Below are 12,701 nucleotides of genomic sequence, written 5' to 3'. Positions count from 1 at the left end.
TTGTGCTATTCACACACTGTTGCTGGTATTTTGGCCCATTCCTCCATGCAGATCTCCTCTAGAGCAGTGATGTCTTGGGGCTGTCGTTGGGCAACACGGACCTTTGACTTCCTCCACAGATTTTCTATGGGGTTGAGATCTGGAGACTGGCTAGGCCACTCCAGGACCTTGAAATGCTTCTTACAAAGCCACTCCTTTGTTGCCCTGGCTGTGTGTTTGGGATCATTGTCATGCTGAAAGACCCAGCCACGTCTCATCTTCAATGCCCTTGCTGATGGAAGGAGATTTTCACTCAAAATCTCTCGATACATGGCCCCATTCATTCTTTCCTTTACACAGATCAGTCGTCCTGGTCCCTTTGCAGAAAAACAGCCCAAAACATTTTGTTTCCACCCCCATGCTTCACAGTGGGTATGGTGTCCTTCGGATGTGATTCAGTATTCTCTCCCCTCAAAACACAAGAACCTGTGTTTCTACTAAAAAGTTCTATTTTGGTTTCATCTGACCATTACACATTCTCCCAGTCCTCTTCTGGATCATCCAAATCTGTACGTGTACTTTCTTCAGCAGGGGGACACGTCTGGCAGTGCAGGATTTGAGTCCCTGGCGGCGCATTGTGTTACTGATAGTAGCCTTTGTTACTGTGGTCCCAGCTCTCTGTAGGTCATTCACTAAGTCCCCCCGTGTGGTTCTGGGATTTTTGCTGACCGTTCTTATTATTTTGACGCCACGGGGTGAGATCTTGCATGGAGCCCCAGATTGAGGGAGATTATCAGTGGTCTTGTATGTCTTCCGTTTTCTAATTATTGCTCCCACAGTTTATTTCTTTACACCAAGCGTTTTACCTATTGCAGATTCAGTCTTCCCAGCCTGGTGCAGGTCTACAATTTTGTCTCTGGTGTCCTTCGACAGCTCTTTGGTCTTGGCCATAGTGGAGTTTGGACTGTGACTAACTGAGGTTGTGGACAGGTGTCTTTTATACTGATAATGAGTTAAAACAAGTGCCATTAATACAGGTAACGAGTGGAGCCTCATTAGACCTCGTTAGAAGAAGTTCGACCTTTTTGACAGCCAGAAATCTTGCTTGTTTGTAGGTGACCAAATACTTATTTTCCACTGTAATTTGGAAATAAATTCTTTAAAAATCAAACAATGTGATTTTCTGTTTTTTTTTTTCACATTCTGTCTCTCATGGTTGAGGTTTACCCATGTTGACAATTATAGGCCTCTCTCATCTTATCAAGTAGGAGAACAATTGGTGGTTGACTAAATACTAATTTGCCCCACTGTATAGTTTAGTCATCTCAAAATGTGCTTGTCTTTGTCTAGTTTTTGTTGTCGAAACCATACGACTAATTTCGTCCTGTTTTAGCTAACGTTTACTAAAAAGGATTTCGTCTGTAAAATTCAAAAAATTGACTCCAAAAATCACAAAATAGACGGCACGGTGGCTGAGTGGTTAGCACGTCTGCCTCACAGTTCTAAGATCAAGGGTTCAATCCCGGGCTTCGGCCTTCCTGTGTGGAGTTTGCATGTTCTCCCCGTGCCTGCGTGGGTTTCCTCCGGGAACTCCGGTTTCCTCCCACATCCCAAAAACATGCATGGTAGGCTGATTGAACACTCTAAATTGTCCGTAGGTATGAGTGTGCGCGTGAATGGTTGTATGTCTCCTTGTGCCCTGCAATTGGCTGGCAACCAGTTCAGGGTGTCCCCTGCCTACTGCCTCGACTTAGCTGGGATAGGCTCCAGCACCTCCGCGACCCTCGTGAGGAAAAGCGGCATGGAAAATGAATGAATGAATGAATGAATAACAAAATAACAGACAAGCACAAAATGTAGCGTCTACAAGTACAACGCCAACTTGGTGATAATACACACTCAACAGGATAACAGTACATTATTTTCAATTAATTATACCCAGCTGGATCCCACGAACTGTATGTAAAATAAGTTGTCCGAGAGTTTAAGAGGACGCTCACCGTTAGCAGTAGCCTAATGCTAGCGCAAATGCGATGCTAACGCTATGAGTTCACACCTTTAAGGTGTGATGATCACTCAGCACAGACCTTTAAAGGCTCGCCGTTAAGATTACCTAATGCTAACGCAAATGCTTTGCTAACGCTATGAGTTACATTTAAGATGTGATGAACACTCAGATCACTCAGCATAGACCTTTCTTTAAACGGTAAAGCAACATTGCATATTCTCTCTGGCCAAGATAAGAAAACAAATCTTACCATGTGGCATGTGTGCAAGCCTTGAGAGTGGAGAGGACACTGCACTACTGAGTGTGTGTGTGTGTGTGTGGGGGGGGGGGGGGGCAGCACGTCACATGAGTGACACAACCAGTCACTGCTAAGATGCAGGCTAACTACACATAAAATGTCACATATTGTGAACATGTGACAGAAACTATTGCGTATTTTCGTTTTGTTCTCTTCTCGTTAGACAAAAACTGACATTAGGCTTGTAATGTAGTCTCTCCTGAAACACGTTTTTTAGCTCGTTATCGTCTGGTCATCGTCATGAAAAAGTGTTGATGAAATATTTTCGTTATCGTCATTGTTGTCGAAAACAACGCTGGTGATCACCGGTTCTTTCTGTTTCGATCACACGAGCACTATCCCCTGAAAACGGGTGCTCAGCAGGCACCAACTCATTGCTAGGCCAGACAAGAGCCAGCAAAGGGCTAACTACGACAAGGGGGCTGGGTGCAGGTTCATCGACGGCGAAGGGGCATGAGACGGGGTTATTGTGCAGGTAAAAATGCGTAAATTTATTCATTTTGATGTAAAAATATAAACACTGGCTAATCAGCTGGACACACGCGACGAGCTTCTCCATCGTTTTTCGGGGCTTCCTTCTTCGTTGCATTTCAGGCGGACTCAACGACGCCGGCATGGTTAATGTATTGATGTACTGACGTGTTCTGGTGATGCATGACGTGACCCAAATTTGGATCCTTTGCACATGGAAAGCCAACTGGTGTTTGAGAAGCACGCAAAACGAACCAACAAAGCACGAGCACTGAGCAAGTACGCTTATTCTTTGGGTGGTGTGAGTGTGTGAGTGTAAGTGTGAGATAACGATGCTTGCAAATATTTTTTTAAAAAACAAACAAGTCAGCAGTATCCACTTAGCTGGAGAACATTGTCATTTTGCCTTGCGTAGTGACAATACAAACCTTTTAAATACATTGTATCCTTTTTACTGATTCTGAATCCTTTGAATTCTCATCTTAATGTTGTACAGTGGTATGAAAAAGTATCTGAACCTTTTGGAATTTCTCACATTTCTGCAGAAAATCACCATCAAATGTGATCTGATCTTTGTCAAAATCACACAGATGTAAAAACTGTCTGCTTTAACTAAAACCACCCAAACATTTGTAGGTTTTCATATTTTAATGAGGATCATATGCAAACAATGACAGAAGGGAGAAAATAAAGTGAGTGAAACCTTTGCCTAAGGCAGTGCTTCTCAATTATTTTCTGTTACGCCCCCCCAAGGAAGACTTAAATGTTTCGCGCCCCCCCAAACTCTACCGCCACTGTAAATAGTATCATTTGTCTATAATATTACTATTATAAGTACGCCTCTGCCTCACATTGTCATTTTTTTCTATTACAGAAAATAACAGATCAACTTATAAAGTATAACTTTATCAACATTGTTTTTGTTTGTAAAAGAAAAGACTTAACGCACATCAATTTGCCTGAATTTAAAAAAAAAAAAAAAGTCACATCCAAACTGTAAAAATACTCAAGGTACATTTTTAACATTTGATATTGAAAAATAAAATAAGTAAATAATAACAAATTCAAATTGATTCGAAACATTAACTCATGAGGACAATATGCCAAAAAATTTGACCGAAAAAACAAAACCGAATAGAAGGGAAAAAGAGTGTCTTCGGACAAAAAGACAGTTTTTATTTTCGCTGCTCGCCGCTCACAGTATCACCTCCAGTTTGCAATAGCGTGAGGTTATTTTCCACTGAGCATGCTAACAGTGCTCACTGGTATACTTATATAACACTGACAAAGCGGGACGATTATTGGCAATATTCGGCATGTTTTCGCTGAAAAACAACCAAGCGGCGTATCAATGAGATTGGGGTCTAATGTCTTTAAGTGGCGTCTTAATTGATTTGGCTTCCGGCTGTCCGCTATAATCATTTTCAGACACAGTAAACAGTGGTCTTTCCTCACCTACCACTGTATTAAATGTCAAAGCCAAAAGGCAAACGGCCCGAAAAAAGCGCATTCTCGGTGGCCGAGGGAGAACCGTGGGTGACGGCGGTCGTCGTGACGATCCCAAACCGAAAATGGCACGTCTCGGGCGGACACGTGAGAACCGGAGAAGACAGTGAGTGCAGCGTGAGTCCGGCCGGAAAACAGCTTTTGAAAATGGCGCAAAGCTCTTCATATCTCTCGTCTGTGTGCTCTTGCTTACTTCAAAAATACTGCGCGCACTTTAAAAATGAGAGCGCCACTGCCACCCACTGAGTGGATGCGTAAGTGCACTTCATTCTAGTATGGCAAAAAAAGAAAAAAAAAAAAAAGCATGTTCCCCGAGGTCACATGCGCCACCCCTGGCATCGCTCTGCGCCCCCCTGGGGGGGCGCGCCCCACTATTTGAGAAGTACTGGCCTAAGGAGACTTAAAGAGCAATTGAAACCAATTTCCTCCAAACAATTTAAGTCAGGTGTGTTCCCAATCACTGATGAGTAGTTTAAAGCCTCCCTGCCCACTATAAAACACACACCTTGTAAGAATTGTCTTGATAAGAAGCATTGTCTAATGTGCATCATGGCTGGGAAAAAACGAGCTGTCTGAAGACCTGCAATCAAGGATTGTTGATTTGTATAAAACTGGGAAAGGATACAAAACCATCTCTAAAAGTCTGGATTAGGGGTGACCGATATCCATTTTTTAAAACCGATATCGATAACTTCCTGCTCCTCAAAGCCGATATCGATAACCGATAATAAATATATAATTTTAAAAAATGTATATTCACACGAGTTTTTGAACGCCTGGAGGTTTAAAAAAATAATAATGGCGGATTCAACATAGATTTGCCTTTGACCTCACCAGAATTTTCATAACTACATGAACATTATTATAATGAACAAAACAAAGACAAGAACAGTCTTGACTTCAAATAAAGTGCTAATATTTATTTTTTCAAATAAATATAATTTGAGCCAATCACAATCAATTGGTCAAAATAATTGAAGATGTGTTTCCTGAACAATGAGCACTGAACTAAAACATAAACCTAACAGGTATTGTACTTTGTCATCAGATAAAAATATTTGGTGCTACAGGAGACTGTCGTGTTCTTGGTCCATGAAACAACTTTCTTAACCTGGGAGACAGGTTAGGACAGCAAGCCTATCAATAACCAAAAGGCCTCTCAATAACTTACTAACTTATTACTAACACTGTAAAATGCAAACATTATATAGTAAGGTTTAGCACTCATTTCTCATAACAAAAAAATGGTACAACAAAAAGGATTAATGGCTTGCCTTATAATAATCAATATAAACGGCAGTGAGTGCAACCATATTCAATAAAGTATGAGGTTTCTTCTCTGCATAGTATAAAATCCTACCAAGCATGCTGACAGGACAACTCTTATATGTATGTATAGCATAGCACACCAGCTTGAGCTACTAGCCATAAGCATTGGCTGGCTTCTATAACACAGCAACTTATGAAGTTCTGTACATATGACCCTTCACCACCGAAGTAAACATATATTGCACATCCATATGTTATAGTAAACATAAATACAGTGGTACCTCTACATACGATCACTTCGACACACGATCTTTTCGACATCCGACGTAAAATTTGAGCCGCCATTTGTTTCTACATCCGACGAGTTGCTCGAAATACGACGACATGACAGCACTGCAAACGAACCCACGGTGGATTTTCTTATGTGAGAAATCAACACAGTTTTCAAAAAAAGTTGATACAGTTGGAGAAACAAGGAAAAAAGTGATGCTTACCTTTGAAATGAAGATGCAAGTTATAGAAAAATATGAGCTTGGGGTGCGCGTCCCTGAACTGGCTCAACAATACAGCTCCATGGTCCTCTTATGACCACCGTTCGCCACTATTTATAAGTTAAAGTGACAATTATTATTGTGGTAACATTGCCAAGGAAATCGCCAGCTTTGTCACGTTTTTATCATTTATTTAAGAACTTATCCAACACAAAACGCTCATTGTCTTAAGCAGTTGACTGCTCTCAGGAAAACGAAAGTATTATCTCTACCGCACCGACCTATCTCACTGGAGACGTCACCTTCGCGGTGCGTTCAGGGACAGTAAAAAGTGTCCGCCATATTAGAATCCGATTCGTTACATTATTTTCAGGAATAATTATTAATTCTTCTTCTTCTTCTTATATTATTCTGAATTATTTATTTATAACTTATTTGTTTTTCTATGTTTAATTGCCATTTGTAACAGTGCCAGCAGTATTTATTAAGAATTTAGTGTATGTTTTTAGGCTTTGGAACGAATTAATGGAATTATAATGTATTCCTATGGGAAAATCCTGCTCGACATACGACCATTTCGACTTACAAACAAGGTCCTGGAACGAATTAAATTCGTATGTAGAGGTACCACTGTACTTGCGTTTCCGCCTCGGAAATATATGTAAGTAACAGAAAGCAGTCACGATTGTCAATGCTACCGCTAGACACAGCACTGTGTAAAGTGAATGAGTTTGTGGGCCAAATTATAGATGCAGTGAATTATTCTGACCGGCAGGTGGTAGCAATGCCCCGCAAATAGTCAACTGATTTCCCAGCCAGCCAGCACAGTACATATTATCGGTCCTATTAATAATGTTATTGGATTTATTGGGATGACGTCATAATTCCTATTATTGGACCGATAATTATCGGACCAATAATTATCGTGCACCAGTAGTCTGGATGTTCATCAATCGACAGTCAGAGAAGTTGTCTACAAACGGAGAGTGTTTGGCACTGTTCACCAAAGATGACGCCAAGAATAAAGCGCAGAATACTCAGAGAGGTAAAAAAAAAAAAAAAAGAACACTAGTGTGTGCTAAAGACTTACAGAAATCACTGGCACAGTCCAATGTCTGTGCACACATCAACTATACAGTATGTAAAACTATGGCCAAAAATGGTGTTCATGGGAGGACTAAAAAAAACATGTTCGCAAAAAAGGCACTTCGACACTCCACAGACGTTTTGGCAAAATATTTTGTGGACTGATGAAACCAAAGTTGAATTGTTTGGGAGTAACACACAAAGTCACCTCAACACCTCATCCCCACCGTAATGCATGGTGGAGGGAGCATCATGATTTGGGGCTGTTTTGCTACCTCAGGGTCTGGACAACTTGCAATCATTAATGGAAGAATGAATTCAAAAGTTGATCAGGATATTTTGCAGGAAAACCTGAGGCCGTCTGTCAGACAGTTGAAGCTAAAAAGAGGATGTATGCTGCACAAGACAATGATCTAAAACACAGAAGTAAATCAACTTCAGAATGGTTTCAGAAGAACATAATACACATTCTGGTGTGGTCAAGTCAAATTCCAGACTTGAAACCCATTGAGATGTTGTGGCATGACCTAAAGACAATGATTCATGCCAGACATCCCAGGAATCTGACTGAAGTACAGCAGTGTTGTAGAGAAGAATGGACCAAGATTAATCCTGATCGATGTGCCAGAATGATCTGCAGCTACAGGAACCGTCTAGTTGAAGTTATTGCTGCCAACGGGGGAGCCACAAAATATTAAAATTTGATGGTTTTTCCCCTTCTGTCATTGTTTGCATACAATGCTCATTAAAATATGAAAACCTATAAATGTTTGTGTGGTTTTAGTTCAAGCAGACAGTTTTTCATCTGTGTGAGTTTGACAAAGATTAGATCACATTTACACATTGTGATTTTATGCAGAAATGCGAGAAATTCCAAAAAGTTTTGATACTTTTTCATAGCACTGTATTTTTATCAGCACTCACGCTTCCACCAAGTTTGATGACCGTGCGAGTCAATGTCCGAATAAAGCCAGCCAACCAAACAGACAGAATCATGTGAATTAATTTGATATAATTAATGAACCCACTGAAAGATGATAATTCAATACCACTCATCCAATCCTCTTGCTGTCGATGGCAGTGACTGAGGTGACCATCGAGCAGTGTTTGAAAGCCCATAAAAAATCTGTTGAATAAAGATAGACAAAAACTGCAAAGCTATAGTTGACAAATGCTGATGACCTTACATCTGTCTGAATGATAGCTAAAGAAAAATAAAAAAAGGTTTTGTGTTGCAACTTTTGGAACAATCTGTACCTATCGAGAGTATAAGATGACACCCATATTTTTGGAACTTGATTTAATGGTTTCATAGCTTGCTTCGTTATTGCAGTCCTACAAGTGGGAATAAGTAATCGGTACCTGGTTAATGTTTGATGATCTTTCGAATGGATTTTTCTCACCCACTTGAGAGAAAACCTCTGACTCATGATGGAAATTTTGATTTTTTTTTTTTTTTGTATCTGTATGTTCTCTTTGTTGCAGATTTTATTCATGAACAAAATTGACCTTTTCCAAGACAAGATTCTGCACTCGGGGCGACACCTACGTCATTACCTCCCTCAGTTTAAAGGTTTGTCCAAGATTTCTTGCATCAAGTATCAAAATAAGAATTGCTGATCAATCAACAGAAAAATTACTTACCATTACGTAAAAATCTTCAAATTCTTTTCTGGAATTGAGTAATTGTCTCAGGCTGCTATTCTTATTACTGATAATTAACCTCTGTTTGTAATATGATTGAAAGATTTCAAATGTTACTTTAAAATTGTATTTTACCTGTAGTTTTAACTGATTGGCTGAACATTTGATGGTGACTGTCATCCCTGCCAGGTTGCGATTGACATCTGGACTCATAATATTTGGAACTTCACTTTTTGTTCTCCCAGGAGCTGACTGCGACGTGGATTCGGCCGCCCGCTTCATCACCGCCAGCTTCGTCTCGCTTGACTCAGCTGCCAGTAAGCTCATCTATCACCACTTCACCACAGCCACCGACACCTCCAACATCCAGGTGGTCTTTGAGGTGGTTATGGACACCATTATAAATGAGAACCTAGAAGCTGTGTCTCTTCTGTAGCTGCCTGAAAGTCAAGAATCCTGACAAATTGAGGCTTATTTGAGATTTTAAGATGGTTTGTAAAATATATAAAGAAAAAAAATAACCTGAAGGACCGCTTTGATTATCCTTTGCCAGGTGCCACCAACAGACTGAGAATATACAGTTTGTCTATGAAATAGGCTGTGAAGGGTTATATTTTCCGACTTCTTTATCATCATGACATCACAACAACCTATCACTATAAAGCTGCCTTGCAAATGCTTGATCAAAACACTCATTTTGTTGTCATTCTTCATTGTTTTCCAACATAAGATATTGACATTTTTAAAATATGTATTTTAGTAATCAGTAATGGTCTAATTAGCTGTCTCTAACACTACAAGGCCGCTCACTACCAGTTTTCCAAGTTAAAAATGTATTTGACATTATTGCCATCAATGGCAGTGAATGGGTTCATGGTGTCTTTTAAATGTGATTTTGATGCCTTATGTTGTCAGTTTACACTTTTTCTTAATGTTCTTAAGACTATAAAAATGTAAGTACACATTCTCACTGTATTTTTGGTCGTCATGCCATTGGGTTTAAAATGTTCAACGTCTAACTGCGATACAAAATAAAAATGTGTGGCTGGACTTGCATTATTACTACTTATGCTTGCTATGAAATATTTAGGGACCTATAGACCACACAATGGGTTCCATGTACAGATTTTTAATAGATAAAATAACAATTTACAGAAACCAACTTTCTCACAGCATTGCAGGTGCACGTCATGTGAAATAATGGAAATGATTTCTACCAAACAGCCTTTACAATGCATTTATTCTAATTGAAGATTTGCGTCTTTACTTAACAACACAAATAAATAAAATAAAACATCAGCTTTTAACATTTAAAAAAAAAACAAAAACATTCAAGAGTCTGTAACGGGTGCAGTTGTGGATTCATGCGGACAGGCAGTCCAGCGAGTCGAGGGTGAGGAAGACGTCCGCCTTGCACTGAAAGGTGCCAGTTCCATCCCGCAGCAACTCGCAGCTCTTCAGGTTTGGGGAGATGTCCTTCACGCAAATAGCCTATAGTTCAAATATATAAGAAGGTGATGAGAGGAGGAAGCTCAATTTACTTTAACATCTACAGTGATAAACGTCCAACCCATTTCAACTGGGAGATGCTGGCAATTGGACGTCTTATCGCCAATTGCAGTCAATGAGTGTCTTTTGGGACATTGGTTAGCTATTCCAAATTTGACACTTTTAACCTTTTACAGAGCGAGTGACTGTTTTTAGTCAATTTAAATATTAGTATTTACATTGATCATTTTAAAAATTAATCATTATTGTATTTTTTTGTATATTATTCTGTACTAGGTATATGTATGTATTATGAATAAGGCAAATGTCAAAATGCATTGGATGTCAAATGCAGCCAATGACTGCCCTGTAACTCATTTACAATGCTTTAAAAAAAAAAAAAAAAAAAATCATACTGTAATTCCTGCATGAAAGGATTTTGACTGCACATGCCACGGAAACAGTCTTCAAAAACCCAAATCAGGTTTCATATGCTTGCTCGGATGTAAAAGCAATTCAAGGAACTTTTTCACACATGCCTTGGAGTGTAATATACTTATATAAACCTTATGCTTAACTCTGTATAGAACACTCATTTAACCCATTGGCTTCCATTGACAGCGCTAAAATCCAATCCATTTGGACTGAATTGAACATCTAGCACTGTCAATGCCACTAAAGCATGAACATTCACATCCAATCCTCCCAGTTTGAATGAATTGTCCATTGTCGAATGACATCGACAAGAAAAAAAAATCAACTCGTGTTAATAGGGGACATTATTAGAGTGTATTTCATTTTATCTTATTTTTTTTTTTATCAAATTTTCTTAATTTACAAATATAGTTATCTATATATAAACATGATGAGAAAGCACAAAGCAGATTAACGCAAAAAAGACAATTATAATTTTTTTTTTTTTTTTTAATTACCAAAACCGTCACTTACTTTACTCAGCGTTAAAGCGCATTTTTACGCATGCGTTTTTACGCACGGGAATAAAGCCCATCGGATGTTTTGATACATTTGTTGCAGTTTCATTAGACAAGCGATCCAGAGATCGCAAAATACGTTAAAATAAATAAATAAATAAAAAACGAAAAACAACCAAATAATGAGCTTTTAAATGATACTCACCATACTTTTGAGCAAGGAGACCTGCTTGCCCCCCTCCAGAACATCATTCGCACCGGTCGTCTCCCCGCTCTCCATCACCGTTTCTTGGGACTCGGACCTGCGCACATATGGGGACCTTCTGATCCCGGAGAGCAGCCCGGAGGCGCGACCCACCGAGTAATAAGTGGGACCGGTGGACTGCTTGTACCAGGCTTGGACGGAGTGACAAGAGATGAGCAGGGATACTGCGACGCACACCAAAGCCAACCTAATGTAACTCCCCATCTCTGTAGAGCAAATGCAAAGTTATGCGAAGTTTTTTTTCTTTTTTCTTGGGGTGGGGTGGGGATTTCTGCCACAGGTTTGGATGACTCTTGGACGAATTTCCTGCTGCTTTTATAAGCGGGTTGCAAGACGTATCGCGACTCAGGACGTTCGTCAAATCAAATTGGAGGAGGGCAGATGATCCGTCTTGATGCGTGACAAAAGGATGGGGTTGGAGGTGGGCGTTTCCAATTGATCTTTTTCTGATGGCTTGAGAGAGAGAGAGGGAAACGTCAAATGCGTGACGCTTGTGGGGTTTACACCAAGACAGTGACGTAATTGGGCCAACTCACAGAACTCGGCAGTTACTCTTGTTCCCATGCGGTTACAGAATGACAAGGACAAGTCCCCAAACTAATAATCTTAAATATTAACACTTGTTATTCGCAAGTGACCAGAGTATTTTTTGTGATTAAAAAAAAAAAAAGGCAAAGGTGGGTAGAGTAGCCAAAAATTTTACACAAGTATGAGCAGCGTTACTTCTAAAATAATATTACCCATATTGGCCTGATTATAAAACGGTGTTTTTTGCATTGAAATAAGACTGAAAAAGTAGTGGTCGTCTTCTATTGGCGGTCTAGACATATTCACGACGCTAGATGGCGCCAGACATCATTGAAGCGATGTCCTGTCATGACAGATCTCAGCTACTCTCAAGTTTAACCAGTTTGCATTATTTTATTGCAATGTTTTTCCTTATTCAGATTTGGTTCAAGACTACACTTACAGTTAGACTTCAGTTGATGGTTAATGCAGTTATTGCAATTTTGTTGTTTTATCACAATAGACCCCACTCACATGACGTCACAACCATGCCTCCGCGCCATATTGTCCGTCAACTCGTCGTGTTTACGCATTACCGCTACGTAAATTCCTCCTATTATGGCGTGTTTTTCTGCTCGTTAACATTAATAATCAAAATGGTGAAGGCGTGTGTGGCGGTTGGTTGCAGTAACAGAGAAGATACACGGAGAGACTTGAAGTTCTACCGTATTCCGAGAGACCCGGAGAGGAGAGCGAG

At 39.8% G+C, this 12,701-nt stretch overlaps 2 protein-coding genes across 3 annotated transcripts in view; one reads left to right on the top strand and one right to left on the bottom strand.

Annotated features, from left to right (window-relative positions):
- gnav1 (guanine nucleotide binding protein (G protein) alpha v1) overlaps positions 1 to 9,802 on the top strand; it is an 85,632-nt gene extending 75,830 nt beyond the window's left edge. For both annotated transcript variants that reach the window (XM_057843158.1, XM_057843159.1), the window contains exons 9-10: positions 8,594 to 8,681; positions 8,998 to 9,802. In XM_057843158.1, the coding sequence (XP_057699141.1) occupies positions 8,594 to 8,681; positions 8,998 to 9,188 (279 nt within the window). In that variant the 3' untranslated portion in view covers positions 9,189 to 9,802. The remainder of the gene's footprint in view (positions 1 to 8,593; positions 8,682 to 8,997) is intronic.
- A 63-nt stretch (positions 9,803 to 9,865) lies between these two features.
- npb (neuropeptide B) lies at positions 9,866 to 11,948 on the bottom strand. The gene is made up of 2 exons (XM_057843160.1): positions 11,378 to 11,948; positions 9,866 to 10,243 (listed from the first exon to the last, which is right to left on the bottom strand). The coding sequence occupies exons 1-2, from the start codon at positions 11,639 to 11,641 to the stop codon at positions 10,115 to 10,117; spliced, it is 393 nt and encodes a 130-aa protein (XP_057699143.1). The 5' UTR covers positions 11,642 to 11,948; the 3' UTR covers positions 9,866 to 10,114.
- Between the last annotated feature and the right edge of the window lie 753 nt (positions 11,949 to 12,701).

Source organism: Corythoichthys intestinalis, chromosome 8 (genome assembly GCF_030265065.1).
Source record: "Corythoichthys intestinalis isolate RoL2023-P3 chromosome 8, ASM3026506v1, whole genome shotgun sequence".
In the NCBI taxonomy this organism is placed as follows: Eukaryota; Metazoa; Chordata; class Actinopteri; order Syngnathiformes; family Syngnathidae; genus Corythoichthys; species Corythoichthys intestinalis.
The sequence above is the reverse complement of the archived record's forward strand: the minus strand, read 5'-3'. Positions and strand labels throughout refer to the sequence as shown.

What these genes read in the sequence shown, in the direction of transcription:
- npb (XM_057843160.1), bottom strand. Translation starts at nt 11,641, where the DNA reads ATGGGGAGTTACATTAGGTTGGCTTTGGTGTGCGTCGCAGTATCCCTG. An exon ending in TCTCCTTGCTCAAAAGTATG is followed by an intron (nt 10,244 to 11,377) that starts GTGAGTATCATT and finishes TTTGAACTATAG; the next exon opens with GCTATTTGCGTGAAGGACAT.